The following is a 22,031-nucleotide window of genomic DNA, read 5'->3' as shown; positions in this document are numbered from 1 at the left end:
TTTAATTAATTATTTGTCAATAAAGAAGTTTTGTATAGTAAGGGAGGGAGGGAGGCCTTTATAAATTAAGGGAATCAAATTATTATTTTATTGGTATCAAATCAAATCATATGTAGAAAATAAGGAAAAATGAAATGGGTCTACTTAAAATAAAGTTAAGTTAATGATAAAGTTGACACATTATGATTTATGAGTTGGACATAATTATATTATTATATCATATAAATAATTATTATTTTTTGAGTTATGGGATTTTGTTAATAAATATTATTTAAAAAATTAACTATATTAATAAGATTTTAATTTCATAAATTTTAAATAAAAATTAAAATGAGAGAGAGATGACATGGCGTTAATGTATTGGTTCCTTATTTGGATAAGGAGAAATCTAAAATCTTCTTTGCAGAGAAAGAGGCGAGACATAACCAACACCGCACACCCATTACTCCCTTCACCATCTCAAATTAATGGCCGCCACTCTCTCCCCCTCCGCCGCCCTCTCCGCCGCCCAGAAACCGCCGTCGCCCCCCAGACCCCACCACCACGTCACTATCCCACTCACCAGGCCACCCTCAACCAACCTCACCGCCACCCTCACTGCCGCCGCAGCGGCCGCCGCAATCCTAACCACGGCCACCCCTTCCCTAGCTGACTACCACATATACTACGGCACCGCCGCCAGCGCTGCTAACTACGGTGGCTACGGCGGCAACTCCAGCAAGAAAGACTCCGCCGAGTACGTCTACGATGTCCCCGACGGCTGGAAGGAGCGGCTCGTCTCCAAGGTCGAGAAGGGAACCAACGGCACCGACAGCGAATTCTACAACCCGAAGAAGAAATCCGAAAAAGAATACTTGACCTTCCTCTCTGGGTTTCGCCAATTGGCCCCGAAAGACGCCGTTTTGAACAATCTGGCCTTGTCGGACGTGGATCTTCAAGATCTGATTGCGAGCGCAGATGACGTGAGATCGGAAGAGAAGAAGGACGAGAATGGGCAAGTTTATTATGTGTACGAGATTGATGGCGTTGGTGCTCATAGTTTGATTTCTGTAACTTGCTCCAACAACAAGCTCTACGCTCATTTCGTCAATGCGCCGGCGCCGGAGTGGAATAGAGATCAAGAAACCTTGAGGCACCTTCACGAATCCTTCAAAACAGTTGGATCGTTTTAGTGGGGGGTGTGTGTGTATACATATATGAATCATGATGTTGTCTGTAGAGCAAGAGAAAATGGAATATTTGGTATTTTAAACGATACGATTCATTCTCTGAGCCATTTCCAATCTTTTACTAATAGTTGTGGTGATCTGCGGTATATATGCTGCAAATTCAGTCAATATTGTGACGGATTTGTTGCTGTTTTTATCAATTAGAGATCCAAAATTTGTGTCTTAAAGTGTGACTCAAGTGTATGGTAAACCCATCAGCCGTACGAGCATTAACCATAAACCGAGCATAACACAAAAACCTGTACGTATACTCGCCCCGTAAAGGTTTAAACATCAGTCCCAAAGAGGCCACTATGACCTCTTATTACTAGTGTGTGTAATGAACTAATCTATAGTTTTTCTTGTTGCTTTAAGTCTCTCATGTTGTTTGATCCAACAAGTTTTTTTTTTGTTGCGTAAGCCGCCTCCTTTATTTGGGTTTGGGATCGATTGTGAATAGAAATGTACAGCAGAATTGGAGCTTTTCACTCTCCATTGAACAAAAACAAAAAGGGGCAAAAGCTGTGGCACAAATACTAATGTTGTCAAAAGACAACAGTTTCTGGGTATAAAAGTTTCCAGCCCCCTTACAAGGTTCATGTTCATGAAGAACTTAAAGTGAACCTGCAAGTGAAAAATCTTATGTATGGAGTTTAAACAAATTTCCCAAGTGTTAAAGAAGTGAAAAGAAAAGTAAACGTTGAGCTCATTTCAAGAAGTAGATAAATAAGGTGAAGAAGATCCAGCAGATTGATTTTCCAAGGGCCAAATGGTGTTCTCCGTAACTGATTAACCATAGAAGCAATGATGCATGATGGGTACCAAAATTCTACAATGGATTCAAGAAATCAATTTTACAACTCTGTTCTTGGTAGAGACATTACAGGGAGCTTACTCTTATCTGGGTGCTGCTGAATGAATGATACCTGGCAATACAAATGATCAGCCATGGGGCTAATTAGCCTAGTGCATGGTGAAGCCATCGTCGTATGAGACATGCCATCCTCGCCGGCAAGGTGGAGCGTTTTCATTGTACTCTTGACAACAGCTCCATCTCTTTTTCCAGTTTGATCTTCCCGTGTTCGGTCTATTGCTCTTATCATTCCATTTGTAGACGATTACTCCTGATTGATCACTCCACTCTCCATCAATCCCCTGATGAGGAGGCGCCAGTGCGAACAAGCCCTTCTCTCCTACAAACATTAAATGCCTATTTTCCATGAGTGTCGCGAGACTCTTGCTGATTAGATCTTTTCGTACTTAAGCAGCATATCCTAATTGTAATCAGAACCCTTACAATCAAGTAAACAGAGGAGTTGTAGTTCTCTAATGATTTTATCCATTATCTTAGAAACACTTGCAATCAGTCTATTTCAGAAATTCAACTGAAACATAACATCTTCCTTAAGCTCTGTTCCAAATAGTCTTCTGTACACTCTTCTGGCCAAAGAAAAACAAAAAACAAGAAGTAATCACAGAGCAGGATATATTACCAACAATGCACATTGGAAAATTAGATCGCCATCATTATTATGAAGTTAATATAGCATCATCCTACTGAAGTACCAAGTTGAGAGCCAGACGACTACCAGATTTAGCCAAGAATGGTATCCACACAGGTGAGGAGTTCTTTCCTAATTCTCATTGAATTTTAAGGATTATGGACCTGCAACTGATTCAAAGAGTTTGCCTATAGATAATCAGTTGAGCTGATTCCTTCCTCATTCAGCACCAAACAAGAAGAAAATCTACTGAAAAAAGAAGTCTCACCCAGAAGTTCACTACCATGAATTCATTCTTTGAACTATTATAAATCTAACTTGATAATAATGGAGCAATAGTTTGGATATAAATGGAGATAAGAGTTGATTGCAACAAACATACAGAAGTGGAGGATGAATTGCTGAGACTGGTACCTTATAGTGGTCAGTTTGGGCATTATCTCTCTGCCTTAAATTGTAGATTCAGCCCTGAGAAGTTTTATGTAAATATAATTTGCATTCATATTCCAATTGAGTTTTCAGTCAGATATGCAGGACAAAATTTACTTAAGAGCTAGCTCGGGAACCCTATTGCACCTAAATTTAGATTGATAATGGGTGCATCCAATATTTATGAAAAGATATTGGGACTGTGACCTAGGATGACAAAAGCTTCTCAAAATTATTTTCTTGCCTTGTAATAACTTTATTAAGATTCTTAATATCATTTATGAGGTGGATGGCATTTCCCAGAATTAATTGAAGTTCCCAAACAATAAAATAAGCATCCAGAACCATCCAATTTTCATGAGAACATATATAAAAAAAAAAAAATCATATCTGAATCAGACCCAATGGGTAAGAATGACAGATCTAAAGTTGCACTGTCCTTTTCCCATTTTCACTGCAAGTTAATGACAAATTTTCCACATGGGTTTTCTGCATAATGTCCCCTAGAAAGAAAAAGAGGCCAACATTCAGCCAAAAAAGGGGAAACAAAAATGAAGAAACCAAACATGTCAGAAAAGGAGGACATAGTACCAGTTGTGTGGCCATGGAAAGAACAAGCAATTGGGGAGTTATCCTTGTCTTGGTAGCTAGTGTTGCATCTCAAGCATCTTTTCTGGGCAGGGAATTGAACTGTATGTGGCGTGTTCTGGCTGATGTCTGAAGCCAGCTTGATCTTCATGGAATTTGGTGGCTGAGAAAGAGGGTTTTGAGCAGCACTATTGCAAGACAAAGCCATTTTGGGTTGAGATTTGAAGCTGAGATGCGTCTTTTGGGGTTGCTGGTCTTGCTGGCAATTAGGGTTTGTTTTGTGAAATAAAAAATCCACTAGAAGACAGGTGAGGGATAGGAGGATACTTGAAAAGACAGGTGGCAACTTGACAAGCCACATTACAAACTAGGATTAAACATTTTCTTTTTCCTAATAAAGTTAGATTATTTATACAAAATGAATTTTATTTGAATTTTTAATTTTAAATAATTTTTTATCACCTTGTTCAGCCTTAATGTAATTTCTTGAAAGTACCATATATCTATATTTTCATTGCCATTAAAATTAAAAATGCCAAAAGATAACTAAAACCTATCCATACTCTAAATACTACTCTAAATGTCATTTTTTTTAAATGAATTGTTTTGTGTCATTTTCATTAAAAATAACACCAAATAAGTGCCATTAAAACTCTTTTTTTTTTTCTACCAATTATATTTTAACGTGACAAGATAGAGTAGAGATCCATAATCAAAATTAAATAAAATTATGAAGGTGTTATTGAGAACTCAACATTTATTTTAAAATTGAAAAGTAGAGTAAATTTCAGTTTTTTTATAATTAACAAAAAAGAAAAGGATTATAAAAATAGTAAACATGGAAGTAGATGACAATGATAAAAATCTGATTTAAAAATAGAGCATGGCCTGCAAAAATATTTGGTATTTTACAAGGAATTGTAACAATTATTTCTAAAAATTTTGTGAAAAAATTCAAATAAAGATTAATTTTCAAAAATAGAAAGAGTCAACCAAATACTGTTTTTTCATTTTTGAAAATAAAAATTACAAGTTAAAAATAAATATAACAAAAAATTCAAAGGTAGCCTTAGTCATGGATAACAATAATTTGTTAGAATAATATTTGTTAATTAGGATATAGATCGGAAAAAATAAGATATAGAAAATATTTTATATTTTTATCATTTCTAATATATTTATTAAATTTATCTGTCGACCCTTGAAAAAGAAGTCACTTGATTTCTTATTTAGCATTTTTCAGATATACTTTTCTCTTCCCCTTTCATATATACAGGCATATATTGGACTTTACATATAAAAAAAATGATGCATATATTTTTTAATACATTTCAAAAAATTTAACAAATTGTTTAATAAAAATCTTGGAATGCTTCCCATTCTTATATTGATTATTCTATATCTTAGTCTGAAAATCATTCTAACCTTATCTTGATACAATTTTATCTTATTCATTTTAATAAGCTACGTAGATAAATATAATGCTAAATTAATGAGTAATTGTTTGAAGTGAAATGAAGACTTAATTTTACACGATTAAACTCAAATCACTAACCCAATGAACTATACCTAACAACAAAGGAGACAGACAATTAAAAATTACGCAAAACCAATCAATGGCAACAAAACCAAGTAACGAAACAAAAACTAACAAGAGTCACCCCTAAATCCATAGCCCAAAATAGATAAAGCAAACACTTAAGACAAGCAACAAAGATCGATCTTTTGCAAGTGAGGATGAGACGAGTATGATGACTTCTTTCTATCTGCTCTTTTTAGTTTGAATAGGGAGATAGGTTAAGAATTGGAAGTTTGTTTTTGGGTCTTAGGATAAGCCTGTATTTCGAATGCTACTCCCAACCTAGATCCAGAGCTTCAGTAGGAGGAACTAATGCTCCTACATGTGATGTGGGTATTATGATCCAATAAGTATCATCACTCTCTTCCATCCTTCCTCATGGTCCAAAGAACCTTCACTAGTACATGCACATTGGCCTCTCGTCGAGATTGAAACAACCTCATATATATATATATATATATATATATATGGTCATCCTAAACTTCGCCATCAGCCTTCAAAGCTATATAAAATGGATCCCTATGATAGATTCCGATCCATGTTGGACTGGTGCGACCATGTGGCCGTTGAGGTTGGTGAGTGGAAGAGTCAAATTGACCATGTCAGTAGTCATGTCTTGGATGCTCGATTTCATATATATATTGTTGCTGGAGAATTCATCTTAATGCTTTTGGTTTTGTTTAAGGTTTTATCCTTTCTATTTATTGTTATGTGCATTTGTAATTAGATCTTATAATATATATAGTCTCTTAGGCCCCTATTTTGTAGAGCCCTTGTCTAGACTGCCTATATATATATATATATATTACTTAGCAAAACAAAAATGTTGAAAACCCTAGGTAAACAGAACACTTTGGGATTTAGTTGCCGACACACTCTTGTCCTCTCTGATAACAACCCTCATTGGTCTTTTACATCTTGCATCCCCTTCCTCTAATTATTATTTTCTCCTCTTCCCATTTTCTTTCGCTTGAGCCCTTCATGGTCTTCCACAACCTCATTCCATATTATCCCTCTCTCGGCTAGCCACCGTTGATTTTCTACTTCCATCACCTCCTTTCCTCTCCTCGGCTCTCCCTTAACTATTGTGTCCTCAACAACATGTGACTTGAGTCCCAAATGCGGGTTTGGTGGTCGATTGAGATTTGGAATCCTCACACTAGGAACTGTATCGTCTCATCTGTGCCTTTGAAGAAAGTGTTGATGCATCACAGGTCTAGCCCCATCTCTTGGGTTTGACAAGAAACAGTCGAAGATGGTAACGATGAAGATGAAGATCACAATCCAACACAAAAGCTTAGCCACTAGATTTTGATCAGTTGGTTTTGTTCTTTCTTGGCTAAGCTTTGGTTTTTGTGGTTCTCTTGTTCCTTGTGTTGTTGTTTTGTTTTCCTTGTTATTAATATATTGGCTGTTTCTGCTTTGACCTTTTGCTGGTTGTGGTCTTTCCTTTTTGTCCCCTAATAATGTTGCTTGCATCCCAGGCCTTCTAGTTTTGATAGGCTTGCGGGCTATCTACATGTTGATTGTGACCCTCTTGAGTCATTCCCCTACCTCCTTTGGGAGGCAAAAATTAATTAACCCCTTCTCAGTCAATGGTTTTGTGAGTTTGCCTATCAAACCCATATGTTTTCAAGTTAAGCTTGCAATTTCTAGCATTGGTTTAGGTTTTGGTTAATTGGAGAGTACTTGTACTTACTCTGATCTCGGTTGATCCAGACCTCCCATCTTTTATTGCCAGCTATATGATCTCTACATATTCTCTTTGTTTGGTTTTGCCCTAATGAATATTCTAGAAAATAAAATAAAATAAGCATAAATGGATTAGAATTTTTTCTTTCAACCTAATTGAATTAATTAAAACACCAACATAATTTGAATTTGACACTGTTCAACATCTTGGACAAAAACTTTATTTATCATATTGAACTGATGACTTGTGATATCATAATAATATATATATATATGAAATTGTTATATTTATATATATATCCCCCCCAGCCCCCCTTATGCCTGTGTCGGGTTCGGCAACAGAAAAAAGCCCTACATATATATATATATATATATATGCACTAAAGATGATGTACAATTTAGTTTACTTCACTGATTCATTTAAAAAATTGTTTTTTTGGATAAAAGTGAGAATTTATTTAAAATGAGGATTGTGGCTAGATCCCAACACCACAAGCCTCAGCCATGTAAAAACCCAAAACCTAAATTGTTGTTATAAGAAAATAAAAATACATGAGAACAGATTATTTGTTTCCCAAAATTTTTAAAATTCAATTCTCTCATTCCCAAAAAACAACAAAAGCAAAAACTAAGAAACCCACAAACCAAAGATGGCCTCAATGAATTTCCACCCACAAGCTGAATCATGAAACAGTAGAATCAGACTCCACTTATATATTATATATTTAATGTAGACAAGTTAAAACACTTTACAGGCAATTAATACTGGAAACTATATATATATGATATATCCTTTCTGATCTTGCCGATCAGTTTCAGATGCTCCTGCTTCATCCTCATCTTCAAGGCACTCAGAAGCGGCCAATGAAGCTCCATGGCCAATGCCAAAGGCCTTGACATGATCCTTGAGAGATCTCTTGTGCTTGAAATCCGAACCACAAATGCAGTACCAGACCTTGCCACAGTTCTTCTCATGGGTCCTCCAGTCACCCTTCACTGCAAATGCCTTGCCACACTTCCTGCAGTTGAAGGCTTTGACGCCATGCTTTCTCTTGTAGTGTGTCTGAAGAGTTCTGAAATCTTTGAGAGGCCTTGGCGTGGGCTGCTCAATGCTGTGTTTGCAGCCTTCCGCACAGCAGAAGCATGGGAGCCTTAGCATCAATCCTGCTGGCTGCATCCCCCTCAAGGATTCAGGCCCTTTTCTGTATTGAGATCCATGCCCCCACATATGCATCTGCGCACGGTTAATATACGAGAGGGTAACTGATAACTGAGACGAAAATGTGGATAAAATGAGAAGCAAAATCACGTGAGATATAAGATTTTGGAGTGGCTCCTATTGAAAATATATGATTAGACGAAATTAAGGATCATGATCATGATCGATCATATGAAAAGTGAATCGATCTGTGAAATTACCTATGAGATGAGTACATGGATTGAGTAGAAGAAATTTATAACAAAGAAAAGAGAGAGAGAGAGAGAGAGAGAGAGAGAGAGAGAAAACTCGATCAGATATCCATAGTATACATGACATATTGACATAACATCTAATGTGCTTAATTAGCAAAGAACTTCTTGTTATAGAATTTAATTAAGAGTATTGCAAGAACATTGAACTTAGGAGAACATGCAGTTTGATGAATTAACTTGAGAAAAATTTGTTTCAAAGTATTGTGAGTCTAAAATAAGAGTATGTGCCCTCGTTCACACACACACACACACACACACACATATATATATATACTGAAAATCATTTCCATGCATATGAAAATGTAATATTAAAATCATAGCATTTTGAAAATTTTCTTTGCTTTTTGTTTGAAAACAGAGAAAAGGTACCCAAACAAGCATATAGATCACTGGATACTTCTCCGGAAAGAACATATATAATACAGTGCATACTCTTCAAAGCAATTTGCTTATAATTCCAAAAATTGTTTTTAAGTTTTGGACCGAATAAAAAAAAATCGAGAAATATTTTAAGTGAATTAGTTTACGAATTATCTTTAGAAAAAAAAATAAAAAACTTTAATTTTGATGACCAGCATAAATGTATTTTGATCACTTTGTACCAATATTCATCTTCATAATAAAAAAATCACAAGAAAACAACAATAGAACAAACTATAATGGTCGCATACTCTTCAAAGCATCAAATTTATGTTACAATGACCTAATTAATGTAGATATGCAGCTACAGATCTTGAATAAAATTAAAGGGAAAAGCTAGTTCAATTAATTATCAGCTGGGTTTCATTAGATTTGGCTCTTAACAGATAAAGAGAATTTATGTTTCAGAGGGTAGTCATCATTGATGAAATTAAATCATTAATTAAAAACCCTAGACAGCCACTGTAAATTTTGTTGATTATTTTCGGTACTATTTAGCTAACAGCAACTGGCCGTTTCACAAAATTCAAAGCACCTCATAAGGCTCAGGTGCACGAGGAAAATTGCAGGTAGGAGGAAGAGTCAAATCAAATTATAAGGAGATCGAGGAGCTCATTATCACGGTCAGACGTGGAACATATACATACGTATATATCTCTATTTTCATTATTCAATAATAAAGTAGGCTGCAGGGAAAAAGCCAAAAAGAAAATGGAATATTAGAAGCACTAAGCAAAGATTCATAATCTTAATTATAGCGAAGAAAAGAACAAAACCCAAAAGATTCATAAACCCAAAAAGGAAAGAGATTAGAAACAAGTACGACCCTGAAGCAGATAGCAACAAGAACAAAAGGGAAGAAAGGAACAGAAAAGATGAACCCTTCCCATACGTGAGAGACATCAGAGGGAAAAGAAAAGACATAATGGGTTTGATTTTTTTTAATTTTTTTGGTTGATTTGAAAAGAATTCTTTCGACTAATTAGCGAGAGCAGGACTCATTTTGGATTATCATAAAATTAGCAAGTTCTAGCTAGATAATTTAAAAGAGAATAAACAATAATTGGGGAGGAATTTAACTGTGCCCATCTTCTCTCCTTCATCGATATATCATAAACGAGAAGGGAAAGAAGACGAAGGAATACAGATCTGTATATGCATATCCAAACTGAGTTTGATGTATATACCTGCAAGTTGTTGTATCTGTTAAAGGCCTTGCAGCAAACAGGACATGAGAATTGGGTAGGACCATTGAGAATCTGAGAGGGAGAAGGGATCCAATACCGAACCTTATTCATCATCATCATCATCTTGCTGTTGTTGGCACCTTGAGTAATATTTTCTGATGAGATCTTAGACGAAACAGAATCCGCAGAAGAAGAAGGGTGACTATTGGGAAGTCCTATGTGAAGGGCTACAGTAGATTCATGACTGAGTTCATCGATGGCAGCAGCAGCAGCAGTAGTGCATGAAGAAGATTCAGGGTCTTCTGCGATGGCGGTGCTGCAACTGAGGTTGTTGAGGAGAGAAAGAGCTTCTCCGGGCGGAGGTGGTGATAAGAGGCGTGGGTGAAGAAGAGGAATGAAGTTGAAGAAACAGGAGTAGGGTTCCGTCATGCTGATGGAAAGAATATAATGGCAAGGTCGATCTTGCACTTGCACACGATCGAACAATTGTTTTTGTTGATTAGATGAATTGCTATTGCTACATTTAGGAAACACAAACCCTTTTTGAGAGAGAGAGAGAGAGAGCAGTCGCAGTTACATACATATATATAAGGGTTTTGAAAATGAAAGAATTGTAAGGTCCTAGCTCCTTACAATTGCAGCTTATCAGCTACTGCTAGCTCCTGTAAGGGAAAGAGAAGGCGACACAGAAGAGAAGACGACAAATTAGCTAGCTTGAGAGAGAGACAGAGAGCACTGGCACTCGCAGTTATATATAATGTGTGACTTTTCTCTCTACTTTTTAACCCCTTCCAGTGACAAGTTTCATTTCGTCCAACATTTGCATTGATGGCCGTCCTTAATACTGTTCCAAGTTTTTTTTATTTTGCTTGCCAAGTAAACATGTTTCTTTGTTCCATGTTTATACAAACATGGAACAAAGAAGAAGACTTGAGGAGAGGTTAAAAAATAAGAATTTGGAGAGTTTACATATTGTTGAATGGACAATGCTATATGGCCAATGTGGCCGACAATATTGTTGACAATGTGGGATACTCGCGAGATTTAAACCAAATTCTCGGGAGAAATTGAAGGCTAATTCTTGTCCAATTATTTTGAATCCCCGCTCAAATTGGGAGACCCACAAATTTGCCTCTCTTTCTCTGACCTATTTGCCCCTCTCTCTCTCTCGGACCTCCCTCTCCCTCTCGCTCTCGACCTCGACCTCGACCTCCCACCCTATCTTTTCACTGCAAGCCGTCGACCTCGCCCTCTCTTTGTCGGACCTCACCCTCTCCCTCTTGCCCTCGACCTCGACCTCCCACTCTGTCTCTTCACTGCAAGCCGTCGACCTCGCCCTCTCTCTGTCGGACCTCACCCTCTCCCTCTCGCCCTCGACCTCGACCTCCCTTTCTCTCTATCAAGCTCGACCTCCCCATCTCTCTATCTCTTCGCCTTCGTCATCGTATCTCCAACAACCGCCGGATCCGTCTCTCCTCTGCCGCCACGTCGCCTTCTCTAACAAATCTTCGGCGTCCCCAACACTGCTAGCCTCTCTCTGCCTCTCGATGGTCTGGATCTGACGACAAATCTTCGGCATCCCTAACACCGCTAGCCTCTCTCTTCCTCTCGTTGGTCTGGATCTGAAGTCTCCAGCGTCCTCGACCTTCGGCCTATCTTTCAGTCTCTCTCTCCCTCTCGACCTTCGGCGTGCGAAGTCTCGGTGTCTTTCCACCGTGTGAAGCCTCCAAGTCCGCGTGAAGCCTCCAGGTCCTCCGTAACTTTAGCATAAATACATATAAGTTTAATTGAAATTGTTTATGATGCACATTAATTAATTTGTCTCAGTGAATAGATTTAGTAATTTTAGTTTATGATGCACATACATTTGTCTCATATTAGAAAGCCTATGTTTATCCAACTAGTGGACAGAATGCTGGATTTGGTGTCACATTTTGTGGTTGTGGTTGTGTATGATACCAATTTATTTTGCTAGAAATCATAGTAAATTAATAATTACTATTACCAATTAGCTTTATACTTTTGTTTTCTCAGTGTTTAATTAACAATTAGCTATTATATGTAATAACGGAGAACACAAAAGATGAGTGTCTATTATATGCAATGGCAGTTGGCTATTGGCAGCATTGCAAATGATTCATAATTTGGTAGTTTTTTTAGTTTAAAGATAGGAAGGGGCAGAATGAGGAATCACAGAATTTATGCTCACAACCCCTTATGTATGCTAAGGCATTATTAGAGTGACTAGCTCAATATTTTACAAGACAGCACTTGTAGATCACACACAATAAAAAAGATCAATTGGGTCACAGGAAAAACATGGGGAGAGATTGGGGGGGGGGACACGGGGGGGCTAATTATCCTTTACTTGGTTTTCATCCATTTAACCAGCATTAGCACATATGCTTATGTTGGTAGCCTCCCTCTCTTCTACATGTAAAACGTGTGTTTATGTGGGCTAATTATTCTTTACCTTTACCTACTTTTCATCAAACATTGGAAAGCTTGAGAAAAGCTTAAGATTTAGCCTTGTACTGTTTACAAATTTGCAAATGTTAGTGCATACTATTTAACTAAATCATACTTTGCAAATTGTATTATTTTAGTTAAGATGAATTCCAATTTGGAAATGAGTGATGTTTCAATGAACTCTTCTACCTCTTATCATGGAATCATGTGTGAGCATGGTGTACCTGTCTGTTCCTATACATCATGGACTAAAAGTAATCATGGAAGAAAATTTTTGAGGTGCCGATTTTGGAAGGTAAATTGTTAACTTATAAATCAAATTATTTTGTTAATGTGAACAAAATTGATTATTGGATGGTTTTGTGAATAGGATAATGATTGCAAATGGTTTCAGTGGATCGATGATGAAAGAACAGATCGTGAGAAAGCATTATGTGGAGTTGTATTGGATATATTGAAACGTAACAAGACAGAAATGGCTGCAAAAGAGAGAAAACTACAAGAACATGCGAGGGTCTTTGAAGAAAAAGTCGTCAGGAGAAAAGCGAAGATACTAAAGCCCCAGAAAGACCACATGTGTCTAATAGAAGAAATTTTTCAATTAAAAATTAAGGTCCAGGAGTATAGGACCAAATTTGTAAGATGTATAATAGTGTTAGGATTGAGTTGCTTGTTTATTTTATGGCTAATGAAGAATGAAGGTAGTACATTTAGGTATTTAGCTTTATTGTAATCAGTGTATAAAATGTTATTAGACATGTACTGTTGTTTAGTTATTGGGTTATGTCAGGCATTGTTAAACCTATTTAATATACATTTTTACATGAGTTTGTATTATATTTTGCCATGCAATGGCTCTGAACAATCAACTTATCAACCAATGCAAAAGTTTCATTTATAGACCTTTGTTGCATCTGAATGGATGTGTTGAAGTTATAAAATGCATTATGTGTACAACATGATTGCTTGCAATAATGAGTAACTTGTAGGTGTTTTAGCAGCAATATAAAATGCATTATATTTTTCCATGCATTATGCGTACAGCATGATCGGAATAGGGCCATAAAATGAAAAGCTCATTCGGGTCATCTGAAACTACCTAAACGTTAATAGGGCCAGAAAATGAAAAGCTCATTCGGGCCATCTGATCATTTCTCCATAATAGAGACCGGACTACTGAAGTGGGCAATAGTTGATACAATTCAACAGCTTTCTACACTGCAAAAGAACATTTTCAGATTTGTGAATGAGCTATTTTAAGATTACATTATGGTAAAAAAATACGGCATAACAAATAGCTGATATTCAGATGCAACTCAGATTGGTGATTCTCATGTTTTCTTTGAATTTTTGGTTAATGGATTGTGGATTGTTCCCAAGCATATACAATTAACAACATGCAACAACCTTCCACAGAGATTGGCATTTCCCCATGAAGAATTGACGAATTGCCACCTTACATAAATGGGACTTGAATCAATCGGCCAAGCATTTCAGCCCCATTGCAGAGTACCTGAACCATCAACAAATTAGAATTTGATGGGAATAGATGATCTCCTTCAAGGCATCGGCCTGCTGGGAATACTGGAAAAAAATTAGAGAGAATTGTAGCATACAAACTGTGAATAAAATCTATGAATCTATGAATCAAACAATGCACGCAATGAAAGTAAAACATTTCATTACTTACATTTTGCCATAATCTTCAAAATCATGTAATGTAAGTAAAACATTTCATTACTTACATTTCGCCATAATCCTCAAAAGCTATCATAAAATATTAATTCAAAGGATGTTAGAGCAAATACAAAACCCACAAGTCGAACTAAAATAACTTCTTAAGTCATATTTTAACAAAATTAGTACAATCTTCTTGCTTCAATACAAAATTAGTACATCGTTCATATCAAATAAGACATGAGCGCAACCTTCCTGCTTCTCTTTCTAACTCTCACCTGGGTCACCTGAACAAGAAACCAAAAAATTAGCACAATAAACAATTTATGCATCTGTAAACAATTTAAGTCTACCACAATAAACAATTTATGCATCAAGCACATACCAATGGCACTAGAGTTAAGATTAATTATTCCAATACCATGCAAAACAAAAATATATAGTTCCTTACTACAATAACTTAAAATATGTACCTTAATCTCAAAAATCTGGTAAGTTGTTATCGGGCTGTCTGTAGGGCGGGTTCATTGGCATAAAAGGTTGACCCGTGCCAAACATAGGCACTCTGGGAGAAGGATTCCAGGTTTGATAGTGAGTGGTAGCCTGCAGTGAAGGAACCAAGAATTCTTAAAAATCAACTTAGCTGAAAATTCTTAGCTGAAGCCATAAATATTTTTAGCATCAACTTAAAAAAAAATCATATTGTTCAACAAATTATTATAAATCAAAAAATTCATTGAGCTGAATATAAAGAATCACTTAATATATTGTTCAACATCATTCGAACGTGCACGGTCAAATATGCATCAGTAAACAAATTCTTATAAATCAAAAAATTCTATAAAGAATCACTTAATATACTATCAGTTTTGTTAAATTTTTTATGGCTTGAGCTGAATCGGTCTTTTAATTATTTAAAGAAAAACAAATAATGAATTAATGGTACAAGGAGATGGGGTCTTTGTAACCTAATCTTATCCAAATACTTACCATCAAATGTTGTGAGTAGGTCAATGGTGTAAGCGCGTGATACTGTGCATGTTGTGAAAAACCTTCATTGACTACTTGAACATCTTGAACAATGTTTTGCCGTGGGGCCTTGCCTTTGTTTGCTTTCGAGGATCCGACCTAGGCATAAAATCAAATATACAACCATTATAATCAAGAAGTTGAGCACAACATATTACTTTGAGGTTAGTAAAAAATAGAACAAAACATACCTTCGTTTTCTTAGTATTTGTTTCCAATGGGCCCTTCTTGCGAAGCTTCCTAGGGGCTCCCTTTGTCTGCGAGCATCTTGGATCAAATATTTGGCCACTTGTATCTGTTGCTGCCTCTCCACAATCAGGGCCTTGTTCTTCCACATTGTGTTGAGAATACATATGACTACCGCATCTCAACTTCACTTTGGATATGCTCAATGCATTCAATCGAGATTGGATCCACTCCATAGTTGCCCGGGTTTGTTCTTCGTCGTTTGCTACCAAGTCTGCTACCTTGGCAAACTCACTACACAGTTCATCGTACCTCAATTGGCTAGGCATACTAATCCAACCGTTGTAATTAATCTTGACCCTCATATAGGATCTACTAACATCTCTCCTCCATCGTCGTATGATATACCTCTCAGGTATTGATCTGACACCTTTTTGGATCAAAACTGTGACAACATGTTTGCAAATTATTCCCTTAAACTCAAACATGTGACAACTGCAAACAATATCACATTTCACTTCATTAAAAACAACAACATATTTTTTTTGCCTCACTCTTTCCTCAAATATAATCTCTTCTCGTACCATGTACCTCGTACCTAGTAGTCCCTCTTCGGAAGACACAATCGTGCAATACATTATCCCAGTGAACTCTTCTTGAAACTCCTTGAATTTTGAGATTGTATAGACTTCCTGAAATTGTTTCTCCATGGCATACTTCGTTGCACATGGGACCATCTGAGAAAATGATTTCACGTCAGCCTGAAACTCCTTCTCAACTTTACACCTCATTGCCCGCTCATATTGTTCAACAAATTGCTTCAATGAGGTTTTCGAGTGTACATATCCATCAAAAAATGCGTTTATACCCTCACTCTGTTGCGTTGTTGACATACCTGCCCAAAAACTAGTTTTTAAGAAACATGGGACCCAACGACCTCTTTCTCTATAAAGTCCAGACAACTAATCGTTGTCATGCAATTCATATTTGTCAATCATTAATTCCAGGCTTGCTCAAAATCTTTTGGACTTTGTGATTCATACACCGCGTCATGTATGGATGAAAAAATATAAGCCTGATCGCTATAGTTACCAAATTTTTCAGGCAACTTCTTTAATATATGCCATAAACACCATCTATGCTTCGTGTGAGGGAAGACTATCTCAATAGCATTTTGCATGGCCCTATCTTGATCTGTGATTATTCCTACGGGGGCCTGACCCTCCATGCACTCAAGCCATCTCCTAAACAACCACACGAAAGTCCGGGTGTCCTCATTGGAAATTATACCACAACCAAGTAATGTTGACTGCCCATGGTGATTTACACCAACAAATGGAGCAAACGACATTTCGTATCTATTGGTTAGGTATGTGGTATCAAATGTGACAACATCGCCAAATTCCTTGTATGCTTGTCGACACCTATTATCAGCCCAGAAGACGTTCTTTAATCAGTACTCTTCATCCAAATCCAAACTAAAGTAAAAATCCGGACAAAAGGCTTGCATTTTTGAAAAGTAAGCTTGAATAGCAGCAGCATCTCCTTCCCCAAGTCTTAACCTCCTCACTTGGTCAATGTAATTCCTACAATCCTTTTCCACAAACGTGAGATTCTCATATCCACCACTTCAACAACAACTGAGTTATAACTTTTGTGTAATGGAATTCCAGCTATATCATTCATTTCAAGCTGCCGCTTCACATGTTCACTTAATTGCCTATTGCATCGATATAACCTAGATTTGGTTGGACTTGTTTTATGGTTATGCTCAAGATGGACTGTGCTTATTCTCCATATTCCTAAAACATCTGAACATGCTGTCAGTCTAGCTTTACACCCTAACTGAATAGTTAGTTGAGGGTTCAAAGAGGTGTTAGGTTTAATATTTCTTTTACCTTCTCGACTACAAGCATATCCAACATATTGTACCACCCCATCATCACCCTTCTTCGAATTCCTTCTTTTAACAGGAAAACCAACATGGTAAGCATACCTTTTATAAAATTCAAAAACTTCATTCTCATTTTTGAACTTTATTCCAACTTTAGGGACAAGGTCATTATCTTCTCTTGGTAATTCGTCGTTTAACCTAGGACACTCATTATTTTCGATAATATCCTCATTAGCAACGATAGTTTCCTCATTATCTTCAAATGATTCCGCAAGCACAATATGATTATCACTCATTTTTTGTTTCCTTTGTCTTGTAAAATAGAATTGATTATCTACAAGAAAATATAGATAATAAATTATATTCACGGCAACAACTCACAACAAATTCAAAAACAAAAAATGTATTCACATAAACAAACCAAACGGTCAAAGAGGGGCGTAATGGAATTTATATGTGGGTTTAGTATTAAATAAACAGTAATCTTTACAGTAAACATGTATGCCTCAACCATCTATTCACTGCAAGTGTTCCTAAACAGTAAACAGTAATGTCTTATTACTGTGAGAACAAACAATTTACAAAATTTATTTCACCATCTATTCACTGCAAGTAAGCAATTAAAAAAATTTATATGTGAGAACAAACAATTTCTTCTCCCAATTAAACAGTAAGAGTTCCGTAGGGGAGGGTTAACAGAATATATTTCACCATCTATTCACTACTAGTGTTCCTAAAGAGTGAGGTTTTCATATTCGATGTTCTTATTTACCTCATCTCCATTAATGCCTCAACCAACAGAATCTCAATTAAAAAAATGCAAGAATCTCACATTGTAATACAATTTATATACATTTTGTGTCGAGAGAGAGAAACAGAGAGCAGGCACCTTGCAGATGAAGATGAAGATGAAGATGAAGATGAGAGATGAGAGATCTATCCGAAAATGGGGCGTCTTAGCTTGATGAAGAGAGCGCGCACCTTAGAACCCTACTACAGGCCGTTTGGGCACACAATCAGAGAGAGAGAGAGAAAGAATGAGGATGAAAATGAAAGAGAGACAGAGACAAAGAGTGATAGTGGACCTTGCAGATGCCCGTGGGAACGAGGGAGATCCGTCTCATGTGTGTCCTCCAATCTAATTTTTGCGTCTACCGTCACCGATCTAATTTATGCATCCACCGTTAAGCCTCTCCTCTGATTTTTGCATCCTCCGTCTCAAGCACCGATCTGAGGATGAAGATGAAGGCTTAGGGAGAGAGAGAGAGAGTGAGACAGAGAGTGAATTTTGGGCGCACTGTAAAACCCTAACCTAAGATTAAGCCGCATCCGACTTTATGGTATTTCAGGGATATACTTGTAATTGTCTTAAGGGATATAAATGTAATTTTATCCCACATTGTCAACAATATTGTCGGCCACATTGGTCGTATAGAATTGTCCTTGTTGAATAATGACTCATGATGCTGCTGAAATAGTCAAATAAATTAGGATTTAATGCTGATATGGAATTAAAGTTGTCAAAGTTGTGTTAGGGTTGATCTAGTTTTTAACTATTTTTTAGGAATTTTTCTGTTATGTAACATATAGTAGATTTGGCTGCACTTTCTCTGTTTTTTCTGTTTTAAATAAGTTGTATAAATAAGTACTTTGATTATCAATAAAATTGCTTAAGAAGTCCATAAAAATACCAATAAATGATATCAGAGCATATTTTCTTGAGGGGCCTGTGAGTTAAGAGAAAATTCAAACCAACAATCTGCAAAAATTGAAGCATAATCAAGTCATGGAATGCCAACAACACCAATATTTGGTGGCGACAACTACCAGTTATGGGTTATCAAAATGGAAGTCCATCTCAAGGCACAAGATCTTTGGGAAGCAACTGAGCAAGACTACGAAGTCGTTGATTTGCCGACCAATCCAACCATGAACCAAATAAAGATTCACAAGGAGAGGAAGACAAGGAAGGCTAAAACCATGGCCTACTTGTGTGCTGCAATTTCTCCCAATATTTTCACAAAAATCATGAACTTGTCTTCAGCAAAAACCATTTGGGATCATCTCAAAGAAGAATACCAAGGCAATGAACGAGTGAAGAATATGCAAGTGTTAAACTTGATCAGAGAGTTTGAAATGCAAAGAATGAAGGAGTCAGAAACTGTAAAGGAGTACATTGACATGTTGCTTAGCCTTGCTAACAAACTGAGGTTGTTAGGTAAGGATTTTCCTGATCAAAGAATTATTGAAAAAATACTTGTTACACTTCCAGAGAGGTATGGAGTCACCATCTCTTCTCTAGAAAATGCAAAAGATCTGTCAAGCATTTCCTTGGCAGAGTTACTTAATGCTTTACAGGCTCAAAAACAAAGAAGGCTTGTGAGGATAGGAGAAGCCGTCGAAGGAGCTTTACAGGCACAAACAAGGCCCACCGGTGAAAAAAAGGCTTGGAATCACAACAAGAAGCTTGCAAATACTGGAAACAACAATAGTGGAAATTATCCACCTTGCCCATACTGCAAAAAAACCAATCATCCACAACACAAGTGTTGGTGGAGGCCCAATGTAAAGTGCAACAAATGTGATCAACTAGGTCACATCACAATTGTGTGCATATCACAACAACAAGAAGGAGAAGCTAGAGTTGTTGCTGACCAACATGAGGATGATGAGTTATTTTAACTCTACTCAAAAAACCATATCCATGCCTTTGCCTCAAAAAAATGCCTATGCCCCAAAACCCATAACCATACCTATGCCTCATAACTATAAACCATAAAATGCCCATATGCTATATCCAAGACATGCCAAAATTAAAATGATTTGCATTTGCACCCTCAAAGTCATGGAGGAGTGTTGAATAATGACTTATGATGCTACTGAAATAGTCAAATAAGTTAGGATTTAATGCTGACATGGAATTGAAGTTGTCAAAGTTATGTTAGGCTTGATTTAGTTTTCAGCTATTTTTTAGTAATTTTTCTGTTATGTAACACGTAGCAGATTTGGTTGCAATTTTTATGTTTTTTCTGTTTTAAATAAGTTGTATAAATAAGTACTTTGATTATCAATAAAATTGCTTGAGAAGTCCATAAAAATACCAACACATATTAGGGGATCCGATTACATAGACTATATATAACAGAGATAACTACATATAAATCTTAACCTAAAATGGTGGGATTTGACAAGCAATGCCAAAAGACACCTGTTGATCTAATGAGGCATCATTATTGGGGAGGGGGTGATGAATTTTTGGTTTTTTAAGAAGGTGTTTATATGCTAGAAACACTCAAATAGAACTCACAAACGCTTGTACACACAAATGTTATAGAATACATAAAACAGAACAATAGAAATTAAAACAAGAACTCATAAGACAAAAGGGATTATCTTGGTTCAGATCATCATGGTGTTGATGATCCTACATCCAGCCATTCAACTGAGAGCAACCTTTTCACTAATCTTGAAAGAACAATACACAGAGGCTTCGCACGAGCACACTCACAACAGAGATTACAAATACTATTAAGAACTAGACTTTCCTCTCTTGTAGCACTCATCTTTTTCTGATACTCTAATCGCGTAATCCAATCTTCTATTTATAAAGCATAGAGGCAGATTTTACAATGTAGTAGACAGGTAGTTACCGTTACAGTTCATCTAACTAATTGCCACCTAACTACTTGAAGCTTGACTTGGATTTGAATAAGCCTTTGGACTTACTTGATGCAAATAGAAAATAACAATTCTCCACCATTTGCATAAGTTCATTCCAAACTCAAGTAGTGATGTGCTCTCATTAAGATCTTCTTGCACACCTGATCATACACATGGGATTACTTGAAGTATTCCCAAATAGTTTTGCAACTTGGCTATTGGAATAGCATAGTGTACACATTGGCAACATTGTTGTCCGTTGCAACTTTTACCAAATTTATTTTCTTCTTTTCCAAAATCTCTCTGATAAAATTATGCCTTACCTATGTGTTTAGTTCTTTCATGATGAGCTTGACTCTTGGCTAAGTGTATGACACTTTAATTGTTACACATCAAGATTGCTTTTACAGATTTTCCAAGCAATTCACTTGTTAAACCTTTCAAGTATAGGACTTCTTTTATAGCTTTTAAAATAGCTATATACTTTATTTCTGTGGTTGAAAGTGTCACTACAAATTGCAAACTTTTTTTCCAACTCACGGTTGAATTCCATAGCTTAAATAAATAACCTCTGGTTAACCTTCTTTTATCTAGATCTGCTGCAAAATCAACATCTGTATATCCAAATATTCTTGCTTCTTCTTTTGTCTTAGCTCCAATATACACCAAAACCATGTCAATAGAGCCTTTCAGATATTTGAAAATCCATTTTACTACATTCCAATGAGCCTTTCTAGGATTAGTCATAAACTTACTTGTAACACTCATAGCATGTGCTAGGTCAGGTCTTGTACACATCATGCTATACATTAGGCTGCCAACAACACTTAAGTGGGGTATTTTCTTTATCTCCTCAATGCTTACTTCATCTGTTGGTGACTGCTCCGAGGATAACTTGAAATGTTTAGCAAATGGAACATTTACACTCTTAACTTTTGTCATCTAAAACTTCCCAATAAGTTTCTCGAAATAAGATCTTTGTGACGGTAAGAGTTTTCTTTGCTATTTGTCCCTTGTTATTTCAATACCTAAGATCTT

General features: G+C 36.5%; 6 protein-coding genes across 7 annotated transcripts; 2 read left to right on the top strand and 4 right to left on the bottom strand.

Annotated features, from left to right (window-relative positions):
- Positions 1-408: 408 nt before the first annotated feature.
- Positions 409-1,276, top strand: LOC127787348 (thylakoid lumenal 19 kDa protein, chloroplastic). Its single transcript, XM_052315342.1, has one exon. The coding sequence runs from the start codon at positions 468-470 to the stop codon at positions 1,170-1,172; it is 705 nt and encodes a 234-aa protein (XP_052171302.1). The 5' UTR covers positions 409-467; the 3' UTR covers positions 1,173-1,276.
- Positions 1,277-2,025: 749 nt separating this feature from the next.
- On the bottom strand, positions 2,026-4,014 carry LOC127787349 (uncharacterized). The gene is made up of 2 exons (XM_052315344.1): positions 3,731-4,014; positions 2,026-2,401 (listed from the first exon to the last, which is right to left on the bottom strand). Exons 1-2 carry the CDS (start codon positions 3,933-3,935, stop codon positions 2,172-2,174), a joined length of 435 nt encoding a protein of 144 aa, XP_052171304.1. The 5' UTR covers positions 3,936-4,014; the 3' UTR covers positions 2,026-2,171.
- A 3,627-nt stretch (positions 4,015-7,641) lies between these two features.
- On the bottom strand, positions 7,642-10,796 carry LOC127814074 (zinc finger protein WIP2-like). Of its 2 annotated transcripts, none has more exons than XM_052355307.1 (2): positions 10,079-10,796; positions 7,642-8,268 (listed from the first exon to the last, which is right to left on the bottom strand). In XM_052355307.1, the coding sequence occupies exons 1-2, from the start codon at positions 10,505-10,507 to the stop codon at positions 7,771-7,773; spliced, it is 927 nt and encodes a 308-aa protein (XP_052211267.1). In that variant the 5' UTR covers positions 10,508-10,796; the 3' UTR covers positions 7,642-7,770. The 2 variants fall into 2 exon arrangements, with proteins under 2 accessions (XP_052211267.1, XP_052211268.1); XM_052355308.1 differs by having other exon boundaries at positions 7,642-8,232; positions 10,079-10,794.
- A 4,161-nt stretch (positions 10,797-14,957) lies between these two features.
- LOC127787612 (protein FAR-RED ELONGATED HYPOCOTYL 3-like) lies at positions 14,958-17,752 on the bottom strand. Its single transcript, XM_052315676.1, has 3 exons — positions 15,445-17,752; positions 15,215-15,352; positions 14,958-15,044 (listed from the first exon to the last, which is right to left on the bottom strand). Exons 1-3 carry the CDS (start codon positions 16,330-16,332, stop codon positions 14,958-14,960), a joined length of 1,113 nt encoding a protein of 370 aa, XP_052171636.1. The 5' UTR covers positions 16,333-17,752.
- On the bottom strand, positions 17,006-17,629 carry LOC127787611 (protein FAR1-RELATED SEQUENCE 5-like). The gene has a single exon (XM_052315675.1). The coding sequence runs from the start codon at positions 17,627-17,629 to the stop codon at positions 17,006-17,008; it is 624 nt and encodes a 207-aa protein (XP_052171635.1).
- Positions 17,753-19,178: 1,426 nt separating the features above from the next.
- Positions 19,179-20,015, top strand: LOC127787610 (uncharacterized). The gene is made up of 2 exons (XM_052315674.1): positions 19,179-19,551; positions 19,672-20,015. The coding sequence occupies exons 1-2, from the start codon at positions 19,179-19,181 to the stop codon at positions 20,013-20,015; spliced, it is 717 nt and encodes a 238-aa protein (XP_052171634.1).
- The last annotated feature ends 2,016 nt before the right edge of the window (positions 20,016-22,031 follow it).

The sequence above is a fragment of the Diospyros lotus genome, chromosome 12 (genome assembly GCF_014633365.1).
Source record: "Diospyros lotus cultivar Yz01 chromosome 12, ASM1463336v1, whole genome shotgun sequence".
NCBI lineage: Eukaryota > Viridiplantae > Streptophyta > Magnoliopsida > Ericales > Ebenaceae > Diospyros > Diospyros lotus.
This window is presented reverse-complemented; position numbering and strand designations above follow the sequence as displayed.

Bases quoted from the DNA above. Each gene is read 5' to 3' on its own strand.
- LOC127787348 (XM_052315342.1), top strand. From the start codon at position 468: ATGGCCGCCACTCTCTCCCCCTCCGCCGCCCTCTCCGCCGCCCAGAAA.
- LOC127787349 (XM_052315344.1), bottom strand. From the start codon at position 3,935: ATGGCTTTGTCTTGCAATAGTGCTGCTCAAAACCCTCTTTCTCAGCCA. The intron at 2,402-3,730 runs GTACTATGTCCT...TAATGTTTGTAG, and splicing joins TTTCCATGGCCACACAACTG to GAGAGAAGGGCTTGTTCGCA.
- LOC127814074 (XM_052355307.1), bottom strand. From the start codon at position 10,507: ATGACGGAACCCTACTCCTGTTTCTTCAACTTCATTCCTCTTCTTCAC. The intron at 8,269-10,078 runs GTATATACATCA...TTTTCGTCTCAG, and splicing joins ACAGATACAACAACTTGCAG to TTATCAGTTACCCTCTCGTA.
- LOC127787612 (XM_052315676.1), bottom strand. From the start codon at position 16,332: ATGTCAACAACGCAACAGAGTGAGGGTATAAACGCATTTTTTGATGGA. The intron at 15,353-15,444 runs GTATGTTTTGTT...TTTTATGCCTAG, and splicing joins CAAATACTAAGAAAACGAAG to GTCGGATCCTCGAAAGCAAA. The intron at 15,045-15,214 runs GTAAGTATTTGG...TTGATTTATAAG, and splicing joins CCTACTCACAACATTTGATG to AATTTGTTTACTGATGCATA.
- LOC127787611 (XM_052315675.1), bottom strand. From the start codon at position 17,629: ATGAGTGATAATCATATTGTGCTTGCGGAATCATTTGAAGATAATGAG.
- LOC127787610 (XM_052315674.1), top strand. From the start codon at position 19,179: ATGGAAGTCCATCTCAAGGCACAAGATCTTTGGGAAGCAACTGAGCAA. The intron at 19,552-19,671 runs GTAAGGATTTTC...TTTCCTTGGCAG, and splicing joins TAACAAACTGAGGTTGTTAG to AGTTACTTAATGCTTTACAG.